This window comes from Camelus ferus, chromosome 25, assembly GCF_009834535.1.
Source record: "Camelus ferus isolate YT-003-E chromosome 25, BCGSAC_Cfer_1.0, whole genome shotgun sequence".
NCBI classification, from domain to species: Eukaryota; Metazoa; Chordata; class Mammalia; order Artiodactyla; family Camelidae; genus Camelus; species Camelus ferus.
This window is the reverse complement of record NC_045720.1, coordinates 15,545,591-15,570,413: the sequence shown is the minus strand read 5'-3', so window position 1 is coordinate 15,570,413 and position 24,823 is coordinate 15,545,591. Positions and strand designations below refer to the sequence as shown.

Below are 24,823 nucleotides of genomic sequence, written 5' to 3'. Positions count from 1 at the left end.
TGAGGGCTTACACGTGCCCACTCAAGGAATCCTCACAACAGCGCTTCGAGATAACTACTGTGAATCTCATTTTGCAGACGAGGCAACAGTAGAATAGATAACATTGAGCAACTTGGCCAAGTTCACACAACTAATCAGTGGTAGAGCCAGATTTAAGTCTAGGGCATCTGGCTCTCTAGTCTGTACTCTTAGAAATCACATATGTGTCACAAGGGAAAGAGAAAGTCTTTCAAACCTCCATCAGGCAATCAGAGGTTGGGGTAATGATACACTCCATGACTGTTGAACTAAAAGCTCATGGAACCAAAGTTCTGACTTTAAGGAACTTCTTAGAATTCTACAAATAAAGAAGACAGATAACAGAAAAAGGTTTTGATGTTTATAGTCCTGCCATCGTATATGTGAAACCATTTGTGTTTCCTTGGTGCAGCTGTAGAAGGGGAGAAAGTGAAGGGTTTTCCAAGGTCACGCATCTCATAGGTGATTTTCCTGATATGCTTATTTGTTGTACATAACAACGTGGGATTTCTTTAAGTCCAGAAGCATTCACTGAGCTAACATCGCATTGATTTCTTGAATCAGATTTAGCTAGAAACCAGAGGCACAGAAAACCAAAATGTTTGAAGGAAAATTTGTCAATCAGTCAATAAGGTGGAAGTGAGCTTCAGAGGGAAAATTCAGAATGTTCTGGGCTGTGTTTGGTGAGCCAGTTTAGAATGCCTTTATACCCTTTTAATCTTTGTGTTGGAAATAAACTTGCCCTTTCTAACGGAAGTCAGCATTTCATGTTGTTATGTATCAGCCATGCTGAGGAGTCAGAGGTTGTTAGAGATTTAAAAAGTATTAAAACAGAAACTGTATTATTTTGAAAATAAGCCAGAGGATTAACTTAATCTGTTGCCCAGAAACAGTCAAAGAGGAATCAGATTGTACTTCAAATTTTTTTAATCTTTTGCCATGTCATGTACCAGGCTGGAAAAAACTGAACTTGCGGGGGAAGTTGACCATTCACTCAACCTTCCAACAGTTATTAGGAAGTTTAGTAAGAACTCTTTAAGTAAATGTTTTGCTATTTCCTAATTGGCAGGGAAATGCCCATTGCGGCATGGAGTCTTTGATTTTAATGATCTTCCTCTTGTTTAGATACTGCTTGGATGACCGAAAGGCACTAGAAAGAGATGGGGGATTTTCTGAACTTCAGTCTCGTCTTATTCGTTATGAAACTCAAACTACCTGCACCAGAGAAAGTTTTCCAGTGCCTACTGTGCTGAGCCCTCTTCCATCTCCTGCACTTTTATCAGAGCCTGGAAGTGTCCCTGATGGGGAAGCTTTACAAAGTGAACTCCGGACTGAAGTATCCCGATTAAAAAGGAGACCAAGAGATCTGAATTGCCTTTATCCCCCCAAAAGGTGACATATTAAGTACATAAAAGTAGCATCTTGACAGAAAGCATTTTAGTCCTAGGGTAATTTTTTTAAAATGTTAATCTTTTATATTTTTGAGTGGCTTTCTATATAGATTTTAGATTAATTCTTTCATACCAGGATTATTGTTTGTATTGTGAGCAGTTGATGATTATGCTTATAAGTTATAAAAAGAAATGACTTGGGAGAAAACACATTTTTTTTTGGCTTTGTATGCTAATATACAGTCCATTAGCACAGTGGATTGTAAAGTTTTTAAGCCACAGAACACTGGAGATCTTATCCAGCAGATCAAGCAGCTGAGCTGCTCTGTTGAAGACGGTATTAGGGGTGCACTGTCCTGTTAGCTGTCCTCTCACTATTTCCTACCTGTGTTGCCCCCTTAAACAGTGGGTTCCAGGAGGAACCATTTTAAAACAATATAATTATATATATATAAATACTATAATAGTTTCATGTAAAATACAGCTTTAAAGCCTACATAATAATACATTTAAAATGAAATTTTTCTAGATACTTTATTTGCTAGCTAAATAAAATGTCCAAGTACTTGGATTTATATATCTTTAGAACTTTTGTCAAATTTAGGTCTTTGACATCTAAAACAAACCTTAAATTCTTATTGTATGTGAACCTTTCAAAAAGTATCAACTATCTTAAAGGGAAACTTCAAATTTTTTTTTGAACAGTTAAAAATATTGAAATACTGTTTCCCTGATGTGGAATAACTGAGTTATTTTCATGAGGACTTTATAAATTCATGGTACTTTTTACACCTGATAAAGCTAAAAGGCAAATCCATAAACATTTAAGATATTGTATTTTATAGTAATATTTTTTACTTCTGACTGTGACTAATAGGTATATATTCCAGAAAAGAAAGTACACTGTGGCGTATAGGGTAGCAGAATTGAAGAATATGAGACCCTTTCTTGTAAAAGGAAATTTAAACATTTTAGAAAGATTGAAACAAGAGCCAATTGTATAATTTTATTTATATTCAGTACTGTTATTTATTTTTCACAGGTAGCTACAGCAAGCATGGTTATTACGGTTTCTTCATCAAAATTATCTTGACAGAAAAGCTTAAGTAGCTAACAGATGAGTGCTGAGTCTGTAAACGGCACCGCCTGGAGTGCCGTCCCTGATGGACATGAGAACTTGTAGCTTGACGGAGAAGGCGACAGCAATATTGCTTGTTGCTTTTCCTATCAGCTCTGATTCTAGAATGTTATTCATTGCCTTCTATGTCCTAGTCACACATTTGAAGAACTAAGGGAGCTACTGTATAATATGATGTTGGTTGCTTATTTAAGGCAGCAGTAGCAAGAAATTTTGTTTGCTTTTCTTGGGTTTATGTGTCAATGATATAGTTGTAACATTTAGGACAGAAAATGGACTTCGTTGTTGATTTACTTGATCTATGTTTATTAATGTTTTTCCCCAAAATAGACTTGCAAAATCTGAAAGTTCAGATTCTCTTCTTTGTCAGACAAGTGGCAACAGTAATCACCATCATCACTCAGTGACATCCAGAAAGCCACGGGCAGAGAAATCATTGTCTGTGACTTGTCCGTCTGTTCCAGTTCTTGGCTCTGAAACTCCCAAAGTCACTACAAAGGCCAGTTCAGGTCAAAAAAAAGTGCACGAATCAAAAATATCAAGGCCAACTAAGGAATCAAGATCACAGAAACATACACGGGTGAAGATTTATTTCCTGACCCTCTTAGTTCTACATGGGAAGACATTTCTTTATTTGATTCATTTTAAATGCTTGTCTAAAAATTTTATGAATGAAACGAAATGATGTCTGTAATTTACTTTAAAATAATTCAATGCAAGAAGGATAATGGGAAAGTGGGTGGGGGTATAAATGGAACAGAATTAGCTACAAATGGATCCTCCTTGAAGCTGGTTGATAGATGTATCGAGATAAGGATTTTTTATGGAGCGGATTTGTTCTTTCTATAATGAGTGAAATTTTCCATACACACCTATGTATCCCTGCTGTGTGTACCTTTTGCACAGATTTCAATTCAGAACTCGTGAAATGAATTGCTCTCTTAAGATATTCCAGTCCTCTCTTCCTGACAAATTATCTTTAGCAGAGCTGCATGGTTGTGTGAGTCACAGAACTGAACTCTAAAGCTGAAATGATATGTTTGCACTTTTTCCAAGAAATATTAGTCATATGTTATGTTCTATTCAAGATACTGAAAGAAGTAGTTACTGAAACCCTGAAGAAACACAGGATTACGGAGGCTCATGAATGTTTCACTGCATGCAGTCAGCGTCTCTTTGAGATCTCTAAGTTCTATCTGAAGGTACCATGTCTTCTTTACTGATGGCAAAATCGCGGTCATGTTCTAATGTTCCTATTTGACACAAGGTAATTAATGTATAGTGAGTGTTTTTCACACAGGTAGCTTATCACTTGTTGCTAGATTTTTTTAAATGGTGGTAGAAAAATTGAAGTCAAAATATTTCATATTTGACTTGAGTCCTCATATATAGAAAACGACACCTTAACTGTTTCCTCAGTGTTTCTCTAACAAGGTTTTGACTTAGGTTGATAATAAGCTTCAGCTTATTTTATTTAATTACTCAGTTAATTTTAGCGTATAGTGAAGCTACCAGACTGAGTATCAGAACACCCAGTTTCTAATTTTGAACCCATTGTCAGCTAGTTGTAAGACATTGAACAGATCAGCCATTCCGATGACAATTTTGTCAAACTTAGATGGTGTCCAGTTAGCTCCAGTTTTCAGAGTTTCTGACTTGAATCACAGTTTTATGTGGGTTTTTGGTCAGAACTGCAGATTGACCACACGCATTCAATTCCCTTCCTTTCTAAAATCTCTGAAGAAATCGATATTAAAAAGCCCCAAAGCCAAGAAAAAAGGAAAGGAAAAATGTAGAAGTGTTTTGATACATTGTTGAACAAGAAGCATATGGAAGCTGCTGCAGCCGAGTGAAAGCAGTGACCGCCTCGGGGTTACTGATGAGTCACACTGGGTGTCAGGGAAGGCGGCAGGCAAGGTGCCAGGTGGAGGACAGGGGAGTTAAGTAAAGATCCACTGAGTGAACTGGGGAACCTTCGACTTGCTCTGCATGTCTTCCTCCCACAATGTGAACTACGTGTGGGTGTATTACACATAGTTGTCCCCCCCCACCTCGGTGACAGTGCAGGAGAATCAGAAGCCACAGTGAAAAGGCCACCTGGCCCCTTAATTACCCAACTCTATAAAGCTATCAATGAACAAACTCTACAGCCAGTAAGATTTTTAGTACCTCATTTTAAAATACGACGTGACAGCCAAGAATTAGCAGACTTTTTAGGAAGGATCTAACACAACAGATGCCAAAACAGAAAAGAACAAGGGGAACTCTGAAAAAGCAGAAAGCTAAAGTAAACTTCATTAAACTGTATTGTCTCAGAAAGATCATTGCACGCACAAAACTGGAACGGGATGCTGTTTTCAAAAACTATAGAACATGAAAGGTACTTGAAATTAAAAGTATGATAAAATCAATTCAACAGAATGCTGAACATTTGAGATTAAGAAATTTACTAGAAATTAGTATTAATGACAGAAACGTTAAACATAGGATTAAAAATGAGAGGATTAATCCAAAAAAATCCAATATGCTAAAAACAAGTTTCAAAAACAGAAAATAGAGGAGAGAATACTATCAAAAATGTAACAGCAAGTGATAGTTCTACGAGCCACGTCATTGTGGGATGTCACATCTCCTGGGTACAGAGAACATCTCCTCAGAACTTCCCAGCAGAGAAAGTAGTTCACGTATAAAGAATCAAGAATAAGACCAGCGCTGGACTTCTCTATAGTAACGCTGTGGCCAGAAGACCCTAGACAGTGTCTTCAAGCTCTGAGTGAACGTGATTTACCTAGGATTTTATGGCCAGTCTCGAATTCAGTCAGGTATGGAGATTCAGTAAAGATGCTTTCAGATGTGGAAGGTCTGAAAAAATCTGTCATTCGTGTACCCTTTTGAAGACTCTGTAGAAGATGAAGTTCAGTAGAGTAAGGGACTGAAGCAAGAAATAAAAGAAAAACTAACCTAGATGAGGGGGAGATGAGTCCCAGCTGGACCGGGCCGAGGGGGCAGGTGGGCCAGACTGGAGCAGGCTGTGGCAGAAGGAGCTCCAGTTAATGGAAAAAAAACAAGTTAAAAATACAAAAGCAAAAACAAAAAGCTGAAGTGAGAGATTACCTAGTTTACTTGAGTTTGAAAAACTTTGCTGTGCATTTAATCAATCTTCTACAGTTTACAGAATTATATAATGGGAAACTAAGCAAATGGAGTTCAATTACAGGATAAACAAGACATTAAATGAAAGAAATCGTAACTGTAATACATAACTTAGCTCAGGACTGAACTCTATTTGCTTAGGTGGAATAATGCAAGCAGTGACTATTTAATAAGCAAAAAACTGGTGCTGCTGCCATAGAGAGGAAGAGAAGGGAGGATTCAGAGACCTGAATCCATGATAAGAGCAGTCACTGTCTGTAAGTGTTAAATTACAAAGTAGCAGGATAAGAATATTATTTAGAACCACGAAGGTCTGAATAAAACAGCTAAAAGAATTGAAAGTGACTACTTCAGTGGAGCATAACTTGGAAGTACAGCAAAGGACTGCTTTTTTTTTTTTAACACATCGTTGGATTTTTAAAGTTTTATAATTTGATATAGTCATTAACTTTTTAAGGCAGAGAGTTCAGTTTTACTTCTTGTGTCATTCCCTCTTTGAGAAATAGCCAAAAAGAAGAGAGAGAAAATTGGTATTTTATCTGAAAAATACATATAAACTGTACAATCATTTCATAAGTAGTGAAGCGTTAGTGGCTACTCACAGTTGAGGATGGGGCTTGGGTTTGGTCAGCGCTATTGGGAATGTGAGATTAGAGAGACATGGGTTTATGTATAAATGTACATATTTTGTTAGAGTAATTTGATATTTCAGGATGGAAGCAAAATATAATCTACTTAATTTTTTTTTGTAGTATTTCCATCTTCACATTGATACTTATAGAATGATTTCGGATCATCTCAAGTTTATTTAATAATGACTTTTTCACTGTAATTTAATGTACAAATTTAAAAATGCTGTATTTTGTTATGTTTAGGATCTTAAAACTTCAAGGGGCCTATTCGAAGAAATGAAGAAAACAGCAAACAACAATGTTGTTCAGGTAAATAAATTATTCCCAAGAAACTACATTCAGTTAAATTACTGTTTTATTTCAGGCTAGCTGTAATGCTGTAATATATGCAGTAAATTACTGAGTGGTCTTTTCAACTCTGTCCCTGTGACTACTCTTTAAGGTAGTTAATAATAGACTTATGCAAGCAGAGTATTTAGTATTATTTAAGAGATTTCTCTGTTAACAAAAGAGCTTCTAAAATGATATTAAGAAAGAAAGAAAAAAAGAAATCCAAAAGGCTGGAAAAATTAATCCATTTTGATTAGTTGTTTTCCAAACTTGGTTTAATTTCTTTCTATTGAAAACATGTTTTCAAGTGGAGGTAAGGAAATAGAGCAGAATCTTCATTTTGTCCAATGAGACCAGTATTGTATTCTGTAGTGGAGGTTCAGAAAAGTGTTCTTAGCAAGAAAATAAATGGGGGGGGGGGTGTTCCACTTAAAAATTTGTAATCTAATATGTAATATGTTTACACATATGCAAAGAAACAGTTAAAAACAATTATGAAAAAGAACATCCTTGTGATCCCTATTTAGGCTGGGAAATAAAACATTTCAGGCTTTCTTTTTTTTTTAATTGAAGTATAGTTGATGTACAATATTCTATAAGTTATGGGTGTACAACATAGTGATTTACAATTTTTAAAGGTTAGACTCCATGTATAGTTATAAAATATTGGCGAGGTCCCGTGTTGTATAATATATCTTTGTAGCTTATTTTATACCTAATAGTTTGTACCTCTTAATCCCTTACTCTTGTATTACCCTTTCCCCTTTTCCTCTCCCCACTGGTAACTACTAGTAAAATGTATTTTTAAGATAATATGTATTTTAAGATTTTGACTTTTTTTTTTGTTTTAAATTTTCTACCATATTCTTTTGAAGTTTTAATAATGTCTTTTTCTATTGCTTATGTTTTCAATAGAAATGTACCATAATCATATTTTTTCTTCCCTTAGGTGATTGAATGGGTATTAGAAAAGACAAGCAAGAAATAACACAGGATCATTCTCTTTGGATAATTATAAATTGGACAAAGCTATTATTTATTACTTCCTTCCTTAGTTTGAAAATCACAAATTTCAAACTTTATTCAAAGGATAGGTGTTACATCTTTAAAGAATTTTATAAATATCCTATATTTATATAGTTTTGAGGATAGGCGGTTAATGTATTTTTAATTGTGTACTTATTTTATAGTTCTACTATATTTTAATTTTTAAAGTTAACATTTTTCTATATGTTTTAAAAATTTTACTCTTGGTTATTTAATTATTCCAATAAATAGAAAAAGATATTTCTTTACTTCTTGGTAAATGTCTTTGTTGTTAAGCATATTTAAATTACGAAGTCTTAAGTAAGACATTGCCAATGGCTTTTCTCATATGTTGGGCCAGCATGATTGGCCCCTGATTTAGAAAATATTGGCCAAAAAATTCACACAATTGGCCATGTTCCTTTACCCCTGCCCTGGAGCCGCTGCTGTTGGAGCTATTAATGTTTATTTGGGATCAAAATTGAAGAAAGAGCAAAATTGTGAAAATAAGACATAGTGAAAATGACTAAGTACAAACTCCCAGAAAAAAATATCTTTTCTCATGGCAGAAAATCTGGAAAGTGTGGGAAATGTGGAAATGCAAAGAAGAGTGGGAAAAATTTCCAACATTGTCCTCACTATAGGTAACACTGTGTTTAAAATACTTTTGAAATTGGGGTCATACGTGTGTGTGTTTATATGTGTAATATGTGTGTATATATGTGTATTAATTTATAGCCTGCTTTTCACTTAACAATGTGATATAACAATATGATATAACTTAATAATATGAAATGAACTTTATATCATATATCATTATTTTAATAATTGCATAATACAAATGAACCACAATTGTGTAACCATTGTTGGGCATATAAGTTTAGTTTTTCCATATTATAATTAAAACTTTAGTGACTATTCCTGGTACATCACTGATTATTTCCTTAGTATAACTTTTTTGGGGTGGAACTTGTGAGTCTTAAGATTTTTAGTAAATATTTCTGAATTGCCTTTTTGAGAGACTAGTTTGTACACCCACCAGCAAAGTCCCTTTTTCCTTTTTTGATGACTGAAAATAGTGAAGGTGAACATTTTTTAAATGTGTTGGCCACTTTTTAATTGCCGGTTTTTATTTTGAATATCTTGACTTTTTCTTACTGGTTTGTAAGCATTCTTATATATTAGAGGTATTAGTCCCTTGTCATTTTGTTTATTGTGTTAAGGAGATTTTTAGTTATTGTGCAGTCAGATCTACCATCTTTTTCTTTATACAGACAGCCCTCTGTATCCATAACTTCAACATCTACTGGTTCAACTAACTGCACGTTGAAAATATTTGAAAAAAAAAATTCCAGTAAGTTCCAAACAACCAGAACTTGAATTTGTCGAGACATTTTTATACAAGTACAAGCATATTACATGTGTCCATTCCTTCTCAACTGAGCAGACCCAACACCCCTTTTATAAGAGGTATTTTTAATGTCTCTTTGCTGTCATCAGGTGAAATTGATAAATGAGTCTCAGGCCATGTTCCCTTGAAAATGAAACCTGAGGCACGGATTAGGTGCTGATGCTTTATTTAGGAGGCCCAATTCCAGGGCACCGAGAGTGGAGACAAAGAGGGCAAAGGGCAGGAGAGGCAGGGAAGCGAGGCGGGTGCTGTGTGAGGGCACTGGACACTGTTGTGAGGCCCACGGAGACACAGTCGTCCAGTGGGTGTCTTCTCAGTCACATTGGATGGCTCTCAGGATATACAGTGTATGGAGAAACCATGTCTCTGAGAAGTACACAGGAAGGAGGCAGGAAAGGATTATTTATCTGCTCAGCTCCTTCCTATTATCTCCGGTTTGGCCCCACAAAGGTTTAAATAAATCCCCTGCAGTTCAGAGTTGCTCAGGTCATCACCTTTAGCAGCTGCCCAGCATGCCAGTTCTTATGCCCTACAGGGTGGCTTTTCATTCAAGTCTGAAATTGATGACAGAACCCAGAAATTCAAGCCTGTATCTCCTTAGCCTGGTTGCCTGGCAGCAGCCAAGGGGAGGGGTCGGGGAAGGCAGCATTTCCAGGAAAGCAATTGGTCGGCTCTAAGTGGCAGTAACACTTAGGTCAAGCAGAGCTGACCGTGGTGGTGCCTGAGGTCGAATAAGCAGCTGAAAGTCTAGGAGACCAGACAATCACATTGAGGAAACCTAAGGAGATATATAGGATGTGCCTAGTTTAGTAACAGAAGCTACATGCACTCAGGATTTTTTTAAAATTGATATCCCCTAATTTTAAAGAAGTTTTGGAAAGGGAAAGTAATGATAATACAATAATGTGCATTTCAGCATGGAGATGCTGGGGTACCACCTACACTAAAGACAAAATGAAGCAGTCAAATATTTGGCTTTCAGTTAGATTCAGCATGAATGAGGCACATGTAGTACTAGTCATGCGCTTGTGTTGGTGACTCAAGTACCACAAACACACTTGCTGCTGATGACTTGTTTTTATAAAATGTTTTATCAAACGCCTGGAGCAAAACAAAAACACAGTCTTTCTTCCATATGCACAGTAGTTGTGTACCTAGGAAATTCAGCATATATTGAATCAGTCAAAAAAAATTTTCAGATGTAAAATGTCATCAGGGCCTAGGCTCAGATAATTGTAACGTTTTTCACCTACATGGAATAACTGAGAGGACACCAAAATTGTGTGGGAAATGGTTCTGCTGGATGTGAGGACTGGCATCACACATTGCAGGGAGTCACCATATCTGGTTCTTGTTCAGCAAATACTAATAGTGTCCCCCTCCCCATGTGACAACAAAATGACACTTGCACAGACTCCAAATGCCCCACAGCACCCTTCTCCTTGAGAAACATGTTTTTAAAGAACAAATGGAATATATATCTACATATCTATATCTGCACTTTGCAGAGCTTGCATTTAGAAATTTTGTCCACATTAGATGGACCATTCTCTGTAACAGTTGCAGAATATCCTGATGCATTGTGAGCCAGGATTTATTTAGCTCTATTGATGGTCACATTGACCTTTTCAGCTTCTTGTTACAAACAGTGCTGCCAAGGTGATCTCTATATTAGTCTTTGTGCACTTGTGTAATTATATCTCTAAGACAAATTCCCATAAGTCAAAAGGTGCATATATTTAAAAGTTTTTATAGCTATTGCGGTTATATGCACCTAATGGGTGTGTAAATGCCTGTTTTCCCATCATTTCCCATCACTAGGTATTATGGAAGGTTTTAATCTTGGCCAATTGATTCTTTAAGGATAAAAATGAAGAATGTTAAGTATCCTATGTAAAGCCATTTTCAGATCATTTTATATTACCTGGAAGCCCTAGCCTTGATTTGTCATTTATTTAGGATGCTCATGTAGAAGAGACTGGACTTTCGAGTGTTTTCTAGGGTAGAACAAGGTGATGACTAAAAGTTAGACAGATAAAAGTTTTGGCTCTAAGAATGTTAGAACTTTCCAGCAACTCTAGCCATCCAGCAATGGAATGGCCTGCCTCACGAGATAAGTGGCTTCCTCCCATAGCTGAAAATGTTCACTCTTGGCTGGGATGAACAACTGCGAGGGATGTTCGGGAAGATATTCCTGAAATTTAGTGGAATATTCTACAAGGTCAGTGTTTCCCAAATGTAGTACTTGGATTATAGGGTATGTGAGGTAATGTTAGGTGGTACAGACTTCAAAATAAATTTTTACTTGGCGTATACATATGTATACTATGTTGCTATATTATGAGCCAATCATACATCCTAAGATACTAAGGTAGTGTTGCTACAATGAGAAACTTTGGGCAGTAGTGTGCTTGATACCTCTGAAGTCTCTTCTAAACTGAGATTCTGCAGTTCTAAATGTCATCTCAATTCTACTACATTTTTAAGTAGTGAAAGATTTCTCAACCCCAGCCTGTTACATTTATTACAAGCAACTCAAACACAAACGAAGTTCTGGTACTACAGAGAATTTGTGTATTTAGTGTTTGGTGTACAGGTAAAATCCCGTAAGAATTTAGTTAAAATGAGAGCGCTGAGCCCCAGGTGAAGACCCATCCTGAAACGATACCCACAAAAAACACAAAAATTGCTAGTGGTGTCCCCTTTACCTGTTAGCGCATTTCAAGGCCAAGCTTGGAGGAGGAGAGTTACAGGATGTGTCTTCACACTCCCGTGTCCCTCTGTGGCTATTAGGAAACCACCAGCCAGCCCACCATATTCAGAGGTGAATATTTATTTAATTCATATATAAATTTTACATGATATCCATAGTGCTATAAACATAGGCACATTTTTTTTAAACTCAAGGTACATTTCAAAAATTACTCCCTCACCCCAGTCCACTCCAACCCCCTCAAAATAGAATATCTAATATTTGTAAAACAAGGGCCAGAAAGGCCCTGCTCATTAATTTTAGGAGAAACTTTCTGCCCATTAAGACCATTCCTTCTGACTTCAGCCAAGCAGGATCAACAAACTTTTGGACAAAGGAACATGCATTTTTCAGCATTTTAGTACATTACTTGTTAGAATTAATTAAATGCCTCAGAGTAGTTTTAATGGGTTTATAGTTTTGTTTCTCCTACTTGCTTCAAGTCAGAAAAAAATAAATTGGTATCTGTATTTTCTAATGGCCTTTAAATTCCTATGGGATGGTTTAAAGATGTCACCACACCAAAGGGCTCACCTAATCACATCTACTAACAAATGGGCAGCTTCCCACAAAGTATCTATTAAGCCATTATTCATCAAGTATTGGTTTGCCCTTAAAGGGACAAACATGGTGAATTTAATAATTCATCATCAATTCAAATAAGACACAGATTGAGCACAGAGCAAACTGGACAGAAACAAATTCCCCAAAATGATTCAACTGATTCATTAACTGTACCCAGATGTATGAGTTTGTGTTATTCACAACATTCATAACACACATCAAGACAAGATTAAAATCTACAATGTAAAGTCATAACTTGATGAATTCAGAATGAGAAAAAAATGAGTATTTGAAATTGACTCATCATAACCACCCTGATATGGTACACTTTGACTTGGAGGAAAGAAAAAAATTTATATACACAATTCTCTTAGTAAAATTTTCTATTTCTTGCTAATTACACATTTTAATTCAGAAAATGCATTAATTTTATTCAAATATATTTTTCTAAAATATAAATATTTAAATTAAACTTTTATAAATGCAGAGAATGTAGTTTCTGTTGACCCTACCCAGATATTAATCAGTCCCAAACTCAAGTGATGAAGAAATAATATTTGTAATTATGATTATTTTAATTTATCTATAAATATATAATAGGATCTTTGCAACTTAATTATGAGTAATTCATTCACACTTCATGTAGTACTGAGCACCTTAGATTACATATTGATTTAAACTATTGGCATTAATAGATGTATTTTAATATATTATTTACAATACACAAGTATGATTCTCTTGTATAACAACATTCCAGTGATTTTGAAAATATATAATGAAAGAGTGTGGTATAATTTACAAATGCATCAAAGCTTTCCTACAACATTCAGGCTGGGACTTCACTCTTCAGCATTTGAAAACAGGAAACAAAACAAAATCAGTGTCCCAAAGCTGTGTTTTCCAAAGTGATTTTTTTGTTTGTTTGTTTTGTGTTTGTGTGTGTGTGTGTGTTTTAAACACTAGCTTCACAAGATGCTGTTAGGAGTTCTGTAGGAAAGCATAAGGAATGGCACACAGCCCCGCCCACCCCTTGCAGAATTGCAATGTGCAATAGTCTTTGAGGAGGCCTGCAATCATGAAATCTGTTTAACATTTTTAAACTCAGTATTTAACAAACATTTTTGATTACCAACCCCCTTATTTCGCACCTTCCCCCCCCAAAACATCACTTAATCAATGCCTCTTGGAACTGGTATTACATGATATGTACTTCAAGGAAATACTGATCTAAAATAAAATGCTGATCTAAAGTAAAACTCAATAAACACATATATCTGAGTGAAAAAAATCACATTCTTTTAAAACAATTTCACTTTTTAAAGCTCTTTGCATAGGTATTTGCTAAAATATGGTTCTAAAAAAACACACAAATCTAACCCAGAACATTTGTTTATGTAAACTACAGGGAGAAAAAGGATACAAACACAGAAATTCTACAGCTAATTTTCCAGGTTTGAGGACAGTGACTTTAAAATCAAATAATATTTTTTTTTTGGTGAATTTGTTTTGAAAGATAAAAGCAAAAATGTTAAAGCAGTAATATGCTATATGATATCTGAAAATATTCTTGTAGAAAAATATCAGGTCATTATATTATTTCCCTGGAATTCCAGAAGTTCAGTGGATGCTATCAATGGGTTTGATTGTAACATTGGCTCTCTATGTAAAACTCAGCATAAACCAGAATCATAATAAGGCTGTTCTATCACTTGCTTGAAAATGCATGCATACAAGCACAGGCAAAAACAAGGGCCAGTAAATTGCTCAGTACTTTCACTGAAAACCACAAAACGGGGATAAATGACCCCACGTGAATTATTTTATATATATATATCTCTCTCAAATGGCAATCTTTTTAAAAATATCCATAATTTGCTTTCCATAAATAAAGCTATAAGTCATGGCTCTAAGATAGCAAACCTTGGTGTGAGAGTTGTCCCAGAATTAATATCTTTCACACACGCCACTCTTCAGCAAAGCTTTGTAATTTAAGCAGTCTACTTCGGCTCAGAATCCACCAGCTTATAGTTCAGATCAGCATCTGATGCTTAATGAATTCCCCCTCATCATATGCTAATAAGAACACTTCCGAATCATTCTACATCACTGAAAGATAATTCACTAAGAAAACGTGACAGCTGTTTCATATTTAAATAAAAGGTGGGTTTCCATGTGAAGTACTTTTCTTTCCTTACCGGTGAAAGTCAACTCAATTAGAAGCAGGAAATCACAATAAAACAAGGGATCCTTGTTACTCGCCAGGGAGAGGTAAAAAATGTCCATTTATCACCTTTTCAGCCCTTGCTTACCTGGGTGAACCAGTTGCCTAGAAACTGCTATGATTAGGATCTTCACATGCTGTTCTAATGTTCCTGACCTTGACTGTCATTATTTAAAAGCTATGCTGTGTATTTCCAATCAGCCTCTTCACCCTTTTCCTGTTCTGAAAAGACAGTTTCATTCTGATAGTCCTGGTGGTATTTTCTGAGGGTGCCCTTACAGTTGCTGAAATTGGAGGCGTCTGGGACTGTTAAACAGGACTCTTGGGAGCTAAAGCTGACTGTGGCATGCTACATCTGGTGCATCACTGCAGATGGTGTCCGTTATGTCACTTTTTGGTGGCACCGCAGCCCTCTTCTTCTCAAAGGCAATTCGCCCCTCTCTGTTCAGGCCACCAAACCCAGTCTTGTAATCTTAGCTGACAGGAAGGAATGGATGATGAAAACAATCGGCTTGGGGCAGGAATGAAGGTCCAGTTGCTGAAATTTAAAAAGAGGAGAGCATGAAAGATTTTAAATTAATGCTTGATAAAAAATGGTGATTTCCACATCAAACCGATCTGTGCACTTCCTGCTTTTAAGTGTTAACTGGATCGTGTTTCTAAGCCCTTGCCCCACCCTGAGATTAAAAACAAAATAACTCTTTGAACTTATTCCTTATAGCTCATGTATCTTTTTTCCAAAATACATTCTGTGAAATTTATACATACCAATAGCATAAATATCGGCGTTGCCCATCTTGACTGTCTAAACCATTTATTTTTGGTATCACATAGTGATATTGTTTATGCTGAGGTAGGTACAGTACGAAGCAGTACTAAATTTCACATCCTACATTTGAGTTCTGGTTCTAACACTTTTTAGATATGCACATAATCTTGGACATGTCACTTAAAATTTTTCTCATTCCGACCTAGCTCAAAGGGTAATCAGAGTATTAAATAAGATACTGTACGTGAAAATTCCTTATAAGCTCTAAAACACAGAATCCATGCTGCAAAGCAGCTCTGTCCTCACTGTCTCATACTCTTGGATTCTTGTAAGCATGTACATCACATGTCTGTAAGTCCCCTACTGAAGTCTTATCTTTCTCAGTGTGTTCCTACAGAGCTGGCACATGGTCAGAGCTTAACAGGTTGAATTTTTATCACCCGACCTAATTGAAGAGCATTGAGTGTGTTGTTCCCAATTCTCATCTGCTGTCCCCAGTTCTGTTCTGATGATGACACTGTTGGAGAAAAACAACCTAAGCATAAAATATCATCAAGAAAAGTTAAGTGGTACTTATCATGAGCCAGGCACTGTGCTAAATACTTTCTATGCACTATCTAATTTAATTTTCACAAAATCCCTATGAGGTAGCCATCGTTATCATCCCTGGGTCTTATATGGGAAACTCAGGTTTGGAGATGTAAGAAAACTTTCTGAGATCGTAGATCTTACAGTGAAGAGAAAGCGTGGACTCGAATGCAGGTCTGTCTGATGCCTGAGCCTGGGCTTAACCATCCTATTTTATTTCACAAACACAGACTGCAACTTTTAGAAGTAAACTTAAAGATCAGCTACTTCAGTCACTGAATTTTACAGATGAGGAGACTCAGATCTAAAAGAATAAAAGGACTTGCTCAAGACAATTGGTGAGTGAGTTCCAGACTCAGAAAGAGAACATGGGTCTCCCGACCCTCAATTTATTGCATTTTCTACAACTCATCTCTGCTCCCTAACCCCGCACCGGGAAGCCCTGGCACCTGCTTCTAGGGGATGCTTAGCTAGATACTGGGGAAGCTGCATCTGAACTTGAGCTTATCAGCCTAATATACTGGCAGCAAAAAGGAAAAAAAAAAAAACCCAGTCCTTCCTGAGTCCTTCAAGTCAGGTCGTAATTATGGGCAGAAAGGCTGAAATTTAGACCTAAGTGATTTTCCTCACAGGTAAAAATAGCCTTGAATTTTCAGGCCAAAGATAAAGCAGAAGACTTGCTTCTTGTTCTCTTCCAGGCTGCTAGGGAGTAGCCACCTGTAGGAAGTACACAGCGGGGTGACTGATAGCGCAGCAACTGAACCAGGAGCATTCTCAGCCAAATGGCTTTTCCAGTCACTTACTTCCAAACGGGTGCTTCAGGCTGAATTTACTGACTGAAACACACAAATAAACAACAACAAAAATTCTATAAAATCCTGCAGATCCATCTTAAAGGTCAGCAAAATGACTGGCTGGAATTTGTTCTCAGAAAGTGAGTCCAAATCCACTGTCAGCCACAGGGCACCGTCTTCATCATGACTGCCTGTGGCCCCCGCAGGGAGAACTCTGGTACCGACTGGGGCCAGGAGTACCGTGTGACCTAGAACAGTGGTGCTGACACTCTGAGATTGAAGGGCCCTGTGCTCTTTTAAGTGTGGCCTTGGGCCTTCAGAGAGACCGGGGGAGGGGGGGAGGGATTGTGCAAGGCCAGTAGCTGAGCTTGAAATGACTAGATCTTTAAAACAGATTTATCCCTGTGTTTTATAGATCCCCTGTCCCTACTATCAAGTGTGAGTCAATAAATATTTGTTGACTAAGCCAGTGACTAGGAAGGACCTAACCAGAGACTAGTTGTTAGAATTGAAGGTCCTCTTTGAAATTCTTCAAAGATTCCATGGCTTGAATGAGATGCCATGTCTTCCTGAGAAATGTCAAGAACCACACTTGCTAGAAAGTAGAAGAATGTGCAACTTTCACCCTGCCATGCAACTTTCTTTTTGGTAGGCGGTAATGATCGTGGAAATCATGATTTTAGACACGGGCAATTTGCATTGATATAAGTATGTGTGACCTTAATTGACCAATCTTCTGGTTTGTTAAGACAGTTTTTGCGATGAACTCAAAACTTCTGGACCCTTGTCTGGCCCTCTCTCTGCCGGAGTAGAGTTGACCAGTTTCGCTTGGTGTCCTCACTGCCCCTGTGCTTTGCCCCTCGTCCAGCCCCTCCCCCTCTATGCTTGGCATGCTCTCTGCTCCTCTGAGACCTCCCAGGTGGCCAGGACTATGTATTTTACATCCCTGCATCCCTGACACCTAGCACAACACCCAGGTTAGACTAGATGCTTGACACTTAAAAAATGAATGGCACATTTTGAAGCTGGTGGGATCCTCTTTGAGAGGAACTTAATGCTGACTTTGTTCTTCCCTTGGAGTCAAATATTTCTGTAGTATTTCTGTGGAAAATGAGACCAAAGCAAAGAGCTGTGAAAAAGCTGGATCCTATCCCTATTTTCCAAGGATCAAAAAAGACACAAACCTATAAGTACTTTGTTAATAGTCAAATGCTAAATAAATATAAGGCAGCATTACGTTTACGAGCCATTATGGGTGTGCTGCATGATGAAATACACGAAATCACACTGTACAAAGAAAAGTGTACTTACAATCTCTCCATCTTTGCCTCCAAAATCTAAGTACAGCATCCTGATTCCATCATCTGAAGACATTTTCAGCTTTTCATAAGGAGCCTGTATGATTGTCTTAGGAAAGGCACCCTCCTGTGGTTCAGTGGTAAGAGAAAATCCATTGTCATAATGTATGGTCAAACGGCACTCCTGGTTTTTGTAGGTGCAAGCTGAGAGAGACAGAGACAGGAGTATGAACAGTGGAAGTCCATCCATTTTCCCAGGCACTTAACCTTCAAGTCTCCTCATTCCCAGGGCCCAGCCACAAACTTCTTTCTAAAGTTAAACAATACTAATTGTTCTTGAAAATATTTTTCTTGGATTGATGTTGATATTGTAATTTAGCCTGCCCCATGAAAGTTAGGGAAATAAATTGAAAGGATTTACTGAATTTTCTCTGGGTTCTTGCTCTTATCTGACCATCTGACAACATGTAGAGGGACAGGTAGTTCCTGCCTTCCAATGGCCTCGTCTCAAGCTGGAAAATGACATTTGATTTAGAGTAAGCTACCTCTGAATCATCGTCATCATCACAGTCAATCAATGACTCAATCAGTGCTGTGTGTGTACCAGCCAGTGATAGAAGCAAGCACTCCCCCAGTTACATTACCCAAATAGTAACATGTAAGAAGTCAGGAGTGAGTAGTTTGAAAAAAAAAAAACAAAACCCTAATTTTTAATTAAAAGTCGAACAAAGCCCATTTTGTAAATAGGAGTACTTTTTGAATTTCCCTGATGGTCTGATAATCCTGGGTCCTGGAAACGCTGCTGATGCAGACAGATGTCAGATATGGCACCTTCTGAGAAGGTGCTGTTTCCTCCCTCTGCCCAGTGTGGCAGCCAGGACCCTCCTCTGGTGTCCACAAGGTGCCCTCTGGTCCAACGGAACAGAAGTAAAACCTTTTGATCAGGTTAGGTGCCAGCTTTCACCTGTGGTCTGCAATGCATTTAGGAAGAGACCAGCACTTCAAGATCATGAGCTGGTCAGGGGGACTGCCACCCGAATCCCAGTGCCTATTAGGAAGACTTGTGAGTGTTTGAAACCCTTCATCAGAGAGTTCTGAAAAGCGTTATCATGTATCAGAATGGGTTTTGGGTTTTTGGTTTTGGGGGGGTTTTTTTGGCCTCACGAAACACCACATTTAACAGACCCGGCAAGTAAGTTGGCTCTGGCCGTCACATACATCTGAAAGCTCTTTAGGGAATGTTTCCTTCGCTGGGGATGGGGCTGGGGAGGAGTAAAAGGAACGGCAGTAGTTGATAACTCTGTACCATCGTCAGCTCAGCTCAGCTTTATAAACCCAAATGAACTTCACCTTACCACACTTTGGAAGCAGGATCTTAGCTTATTATTACAGGTGGAAAAAGCAAAGCTCAGAGAAGTGAATGTGTCACAACTCTGTGGCTTAGATTTCAAGGTTCAGTTTCTTTCCTTCCACTGTCTCCTGCATCCTTCTCACACTCTAGGACTCAGGCGGTGGAGGGCTGTGGAGAGGGACCCGGGCCAAGAGTCTCTCAGGGTAAGACTTGGGGTGGGGGAGCCCTTCAGGGCTGGGGGGAGACATGGGGTCTCTGCTCACAGAATGAGGTGGCTTTTAATTGGTTAACACGTATACCCCTTTCTTCGACAGAGCCATCTTTTAACTTGTAACCAAGGGTTGATATTTTCCAAAGGTGCACTCTCTAATAGGTTTATGAGTCCCTCTGGGCAGAGCCCCTTGGCAAACGTTAAGGTATTCTCTCAGAAGGGCCCTGGACCTCTGCCACCCATCAGTCCAAGGATGACCAAACTGTAACCCAGACGCGGCATGGATGTAGTTACGCCCTTCCCAAACTGAATCCTCACTTTTGACAGTTTTTACTTCTAACATCTGCAGAATGTGGGCAACTGGGCTCTGACCATGTTCCCCCCCCCCCACCTTCCTCTATGTCTGAACGTTAAGCCTATGCCACTGGATGGTCTGAATTAACTGCCTGTGATTACTTTTAATGCTAGTTGTCCTAATGTCGTGTTTGTGGCCTTTATATAATGGAATCAAGTTATCTGAAGAGGTTCTTAATTTACACAGGATAAAGTGAATACATTATCAAGTTAACTGAAGCTCTGATGAAAACATAAGCCCCTTTCCCCAACTCTCTGCAGGCATCCTTCAGTTTGAAACTGGGCTGCACCTTTGGTTATTCCCCTCATTTCTTCTCTCCCAGCCCCCAGCTAGCTCAGTCTACGCAGTTCTTTGTCATTCTCCTTTGGCTGGTCTATCCACAGCCTCCTTGTTTTCCTGTCAAAGTAGAGGTCAGCTTATTGAGACAAGGATTTTACTAAATTAGTGGAATGGAAACTCAACCCCTTTGGCCATCTTCATTGCTGAAGTTGCTGCAAGGGGTCTGGACTTCTCTGCTATTACATGTATAACTTCACCGAATCTAGTTTTCAGATGGCTTGGGCCTCTTCCAGCTCTCAGGTTCGAGACCCCAGTTTTCCTTGCCATACAGAATAGGCATCAAAGACAAAAGCTTCCGCTGACTCTCCACGAGACATTTTCAACGATGTTGGAAAACACTGGCGGCTACCAATTCGTTTCAGGGTGACTTTAAAAAGACATTGATGATGTTGGAGACGCTGCTGCTTCTACAAAACATCTAGTTTTTCCTGTTTGCACGAGTAAAGGAGCTGTGGAGAAGCCCTGTCCCATGTTGACGTGTGTCCCATCTTTTACAATTCTCCTGGGTGCCGGAGGAAGTTGTCCCCTAGGGCAGCACTCCTCAGAGTGGTCCGCGGACTGGCAGCATCAGCACCACCTGGCATCTTACTAGATACAGACTATCACACCCCCCTGGGGAACTGCTGCATCAGGATCTCTGGGGGTGGGTGTCAGCAATCCAAGGCTTCTGAGGGTAACACTAAAACACTTTGTGTTGTTGTTTTCAGTGCAATGAGAGTTTGGAAGCACTGTACCTAAGATGTCTTGTGGGAAAATCCTATTCATCTAAAAGATGTCTTGTGCAGAAATCCTCTTCATTTCTACCATGATGGAAATGTTCTAGGTCTGCACTGTCCAACACGGTAGAAATGACTTCTGACTATCCTACTGGCCACCTTTTCCTGAATGAAGATGGGGTACGGCTTTTCACAATCAAACCCTTCGGTTCCATTTTAGTAGGGCATACAGTGCCTTCATTTAGAAGAATTTGTTTACTTCTGGAGTTTGAAGTACCACAAGAGGCCAGTCACGGAAACTGCTCCGGGGCCACAGTGGAGGAGAAGGCGCATTCTTCCTGTCGGAGTGTGACATCTCGAGCCCACGGGCAGCAGTGCTCACCTGCGGTGACTTCAGTAGTCAGTTCAGCTGAGTTGTGGCACCCCTGTACGATGCTCCTTGTCCAGTGTGAGAGGTCCCTGCTGATCTCAGCCCTGAACAGATGTGTTTCAATCCCCTGCCGGGTACCAGTTCGCGTTGCGAAGGACAGATCCACGCCAGCCTGGGGCGATCCTTTCCCTGGACCTGAATGGACCAGCCTGTTGAAAAAGAAAGAAATCATCAAAATGCAAACTACTGTATTCACCTGATATGTCACCTGGTAATAGCCCCCACATGGGTGATTTGCTCTCATTTTTCTGATCTGGAACCAAAAGTTCCACTATACCTTACTGTTCACCCTGGTTTTCTGCCATCTCCTCTCCCAGGCCCTCTTTAATGGCAGAACGAGATTAAGACAGTGGCCAAGACAATTAAAAAGAAGTGAAGTACTTACACATACCACAGCATGGATGGACCTTGAAAACATGCTAAGTGCAAGAAGCCAGACAAAAAAGATGACATACTGTATGATTCAATTGGTATGAAATATCCTGAATAAGCAAAGTAGACCAGTGATTGTCTAAGTCTGGGAGACACGGGTTAAGAAGTGCAGGATTTCTTTTTGGGGGTGATGAAAATGTTCTAAACTTGATTGTGGTGATTACTGCACCATTCAGTGGACATTGAATATAACAAAGCCACTAAACTATTAAAAAAAAAAAAAGAAGATCATAGCCAAGAACTGTGCACCTGGTTGAATATACAGAGGAATTGAATATTATGACTTCAACTATGGTTAGACAAATTCAACTATACTCACTCAGCCAAAAAGAAAGATAATTAAGTAAATGAGAGAGAGAACAATTTAGATAGTGTGTAAAATTCTCCCCACCATTGCATTCCTGGGCATAGAGATGCCCCAACGCGAGCACAAGACAGAAAAGTAAACCCGTTGTCTTCTGGATTAGACTTGTCCTTTGGAGCATCTGGCTGCGTTGAATGCACTTCTGGGTAATGCATTTCTCACGCACATAGCCTCCAAATGCAAGCAAACAACAACGAGACTCAGCTGAAGAAGCAGCAATCTGGGTATCTGTGTTAAAGCTTGAGAAAGAACGGCAGTGCCAGACTTCTTGAGAAACGGAAGAGACTTGCACTTTATGGGGGATTTAAAGAATTTTCAAGAGTGCGTTTTACGGCACACGATTTTCACACTGACTTCAGAACATGCATTCAGCATAAAATGTGACTCCCACGGTAAATATTTCCTAAAAGGCCAGACTTAAAACAATCAGAGTCTCTGAGCGCTACCTTCTGGGCAGCCACTGGGTCCTACTTCTCACTTGTCCCCTCTACACACACGGATTTCTTACATTCTCTCCTGCTCCTCTACTTCTCAGCCTCCTTTTGGGAGAGATTCTCATATCAATAATTTGCAGGGGAGGATGAGTATAATTTAGTAAATGTTACTTCTCTCTGGGATATTTGCAGTTTCAGCCTTATCTTTTAATACAGAAAGAAACACTTTACCATTTGCTAGAGAAATTCCAGGTGTCTATTCACTTGGTGGATGGGGGAGTTATTTTCTTAGGCAAAGGGCTTGTTACTTTTAGATTAAAAATTGCACAAAGGAAATCCAAAAGCGCATTTTCTCTTGCAAGCTGAAGTACTGTAGACCAAAATTATCAGTGGAATAAAACATCGTAGTCCATTGAATTTCTAGCAACAAGCTTACGTAAGTCTGAGGAGGTTTCTTTTACTTACAAAGTTGAAATTTGGTAGGAGGGGTGGTTTGCAATGCTTACTTGAAGAAAAAGTTTAGTTGAAAAGCCTTTTGATTGCACAATTCTTTGAAGTAGAGAAGTTCCCAAGAGGTAACAAATGTTGGCAAAAATGTAGAGAAAAGGGAACCCTTGTACACCATTGGTGGTCATGTAAATTGGTGCAGCCACTATGGCACACACTATGCAGGTTCCTCAAAACATTCAAATTAGCACTACCATATGATCTAGCAGTCACACTTCCGGGGAATATCTCAGAAGGAGGCAAAATCAGTATCTCAAAGAGCTATCAGCACTCCCATGTGCATTGCAGAATGATTCACAATAGCCAAGATATGGAACCAACCTAAATGTCCGCTGATGGATGAGTGGATAAAGAAAATGTGATAAAACACACACACATACACAGAGGAATATTATTCGGCCTTAAAAAAGAAGGAAATCCTGCCACTTACAACAATATGAACCTGGAGGCATTATGCTGATTGAAATCAGACTGAGAAAGACAGATACTGTATGGTCTATCTTTTATGTGGAATCTAAGAAAAGTCAAACTCATGGAAACAAAGTAAAATGATGGTTGCCAGGGGCTGAGGATGGGGGAGATGGGAGATGCTGGTCGAAGGGTACACATTTTTAGTTATATGATGAGTAAGTCCTGAGGACCTAACGAACAGCACAGTGACACAGTTAACAGCCCTGTATTGCATACTTGAAGTCTGCTGAAATTAAAATTGGCAGAAAAAGAAAAAGGTAACTGTGAGGTGATCGATGTGTTAATTAACTTGATAGTAGCAATCATTTCACAGTGTATGGGGTATTAAACCATCATGTATAAACCTATATAATTTTATTTGTCAATTATACCTCAGTAAAAAGATAATAAACAAGAGAGAAGTTCCATGAATCTCACTCATAGGAGAGTCTAGGACAGAATGAAGGGAAATGTCTGCTGACATGGGTGCCCCCACCCAGGGACTGAACACGTAGAGACTGAGTCCTATTTGTCAGGAGGGAGGAGGGCGTTCTGTAATGAGAAGGGAAGGGGGAATGGTGTAACTCAGTGGTAGAGTTCGTGCTTAGCATGCATGAAGTCCTGGGTTCAATCCCCAGTACCTCCATTAGAAAAAAACAAAAATAAAATAAAATTATAAAAAAGAAGAGCACATAAATCAAAAAATTAAAAAAAAAACCTAGCTCTTCCTTTTTAAAATCTTAAACTCTGTTGTCAGTTGGGCACAGCTGGCCGGCTGCACAGTAAACTGAAAAGAGACATAGGTTTGAGAGGCTTAAAAACCTGCATTAGAACCCTCTTGTACCATTAGTTAAATGTTCTAAGAATCACTACCACATAAAGTAGTGTTGTTAAAATTAAATAGATCATCTATGTGCTGTACCTAGAACAGAACCTACCATATGGTTTATACTCAATATTATTTCCATCCCTTGCCCGTATGCACAGCTTCCTTATTTTAAAAACATAAAATAGATAAATAGCAAGGTCCTCCTGTATAGCACAGGGAACTATATTCAGTACCTTATAATGGCCCATAATGAAAAAGAATATGAAAAGCAATATATACATATATATGTATAGCTGAATCACTATGTTGTAACACTAGAA

General features: G+C 38.5%; 2 protein-coding genes across 5 annotated transcripts in view; one reads left to right on the top strand and one right to left on the bottom strand.

The window, feature by feature from the left end:
• The window catches only part of MTBP (MDM2 binding protein), a 57,916-nt gene extending 49,150 nt beyond the window's left edge, over window positions 1–8,766 (top strand). For both annotated transcript variants that reach the window (XM_032467717.1, XM_006186482.3), the window contains 5 exons: window positions 1,144–1,410; window positions 2,878–3,127; window positions 3,636–3,749; window positions 6,576–6,641; window positions 7,612–8,766. In XM_032467717.1, the coding sequence (XP_032323608.1) occupies window positions 1,144–1,410; window positions 2,878–3,127; window positions 3,636–3,749; window positions 6,576–6,641; window positions 7,612–7,650 (736 nt within the window). In that variant the 3' untranslated portion in view covers window positions 7,651–8,766. The remainder of the gene's footprint in view (window positions 1–1,143; window positions 1,411–2,877; window positions 3,128–3,635; window positions 3,750–6,575; window positions 6,642–7,611) is intronic.
• A 3,150-nt stretch (window positions 8,767–11,916) lies between these two features.
• The window catches only part of SNTB1 (syntrophin beta 1), a 199,939-nt gene continuing 187,032 nt past the window's right edge, over window positions 11,917–24,823 (bottom strand). For all 3 annotated transcript variants that reach the window (XM_032467986.1, XM_032467985.1, XM_006186483.2), the window contains 3 exons: window positions 21,440–21,636; window positions 18,099–18,289; window positions 11,917–15,174 (listed from right to left, as the gene is read on the bottom strand). In XM_032467986.1, coding sequence (XP_032323877.1) covers window positions 15,082–15,174; window positions 18,099–18,289; window positions 21,440–21,636 — 481 coding nt within the window. In that variant the 3' untranslated portion in view covers window positions 11,917–15,081. The remainder of the gene's footprint in view (window positions 15,175–18,098; window positions 18,290–21,439; window positions 21,637–24,823) is intronic.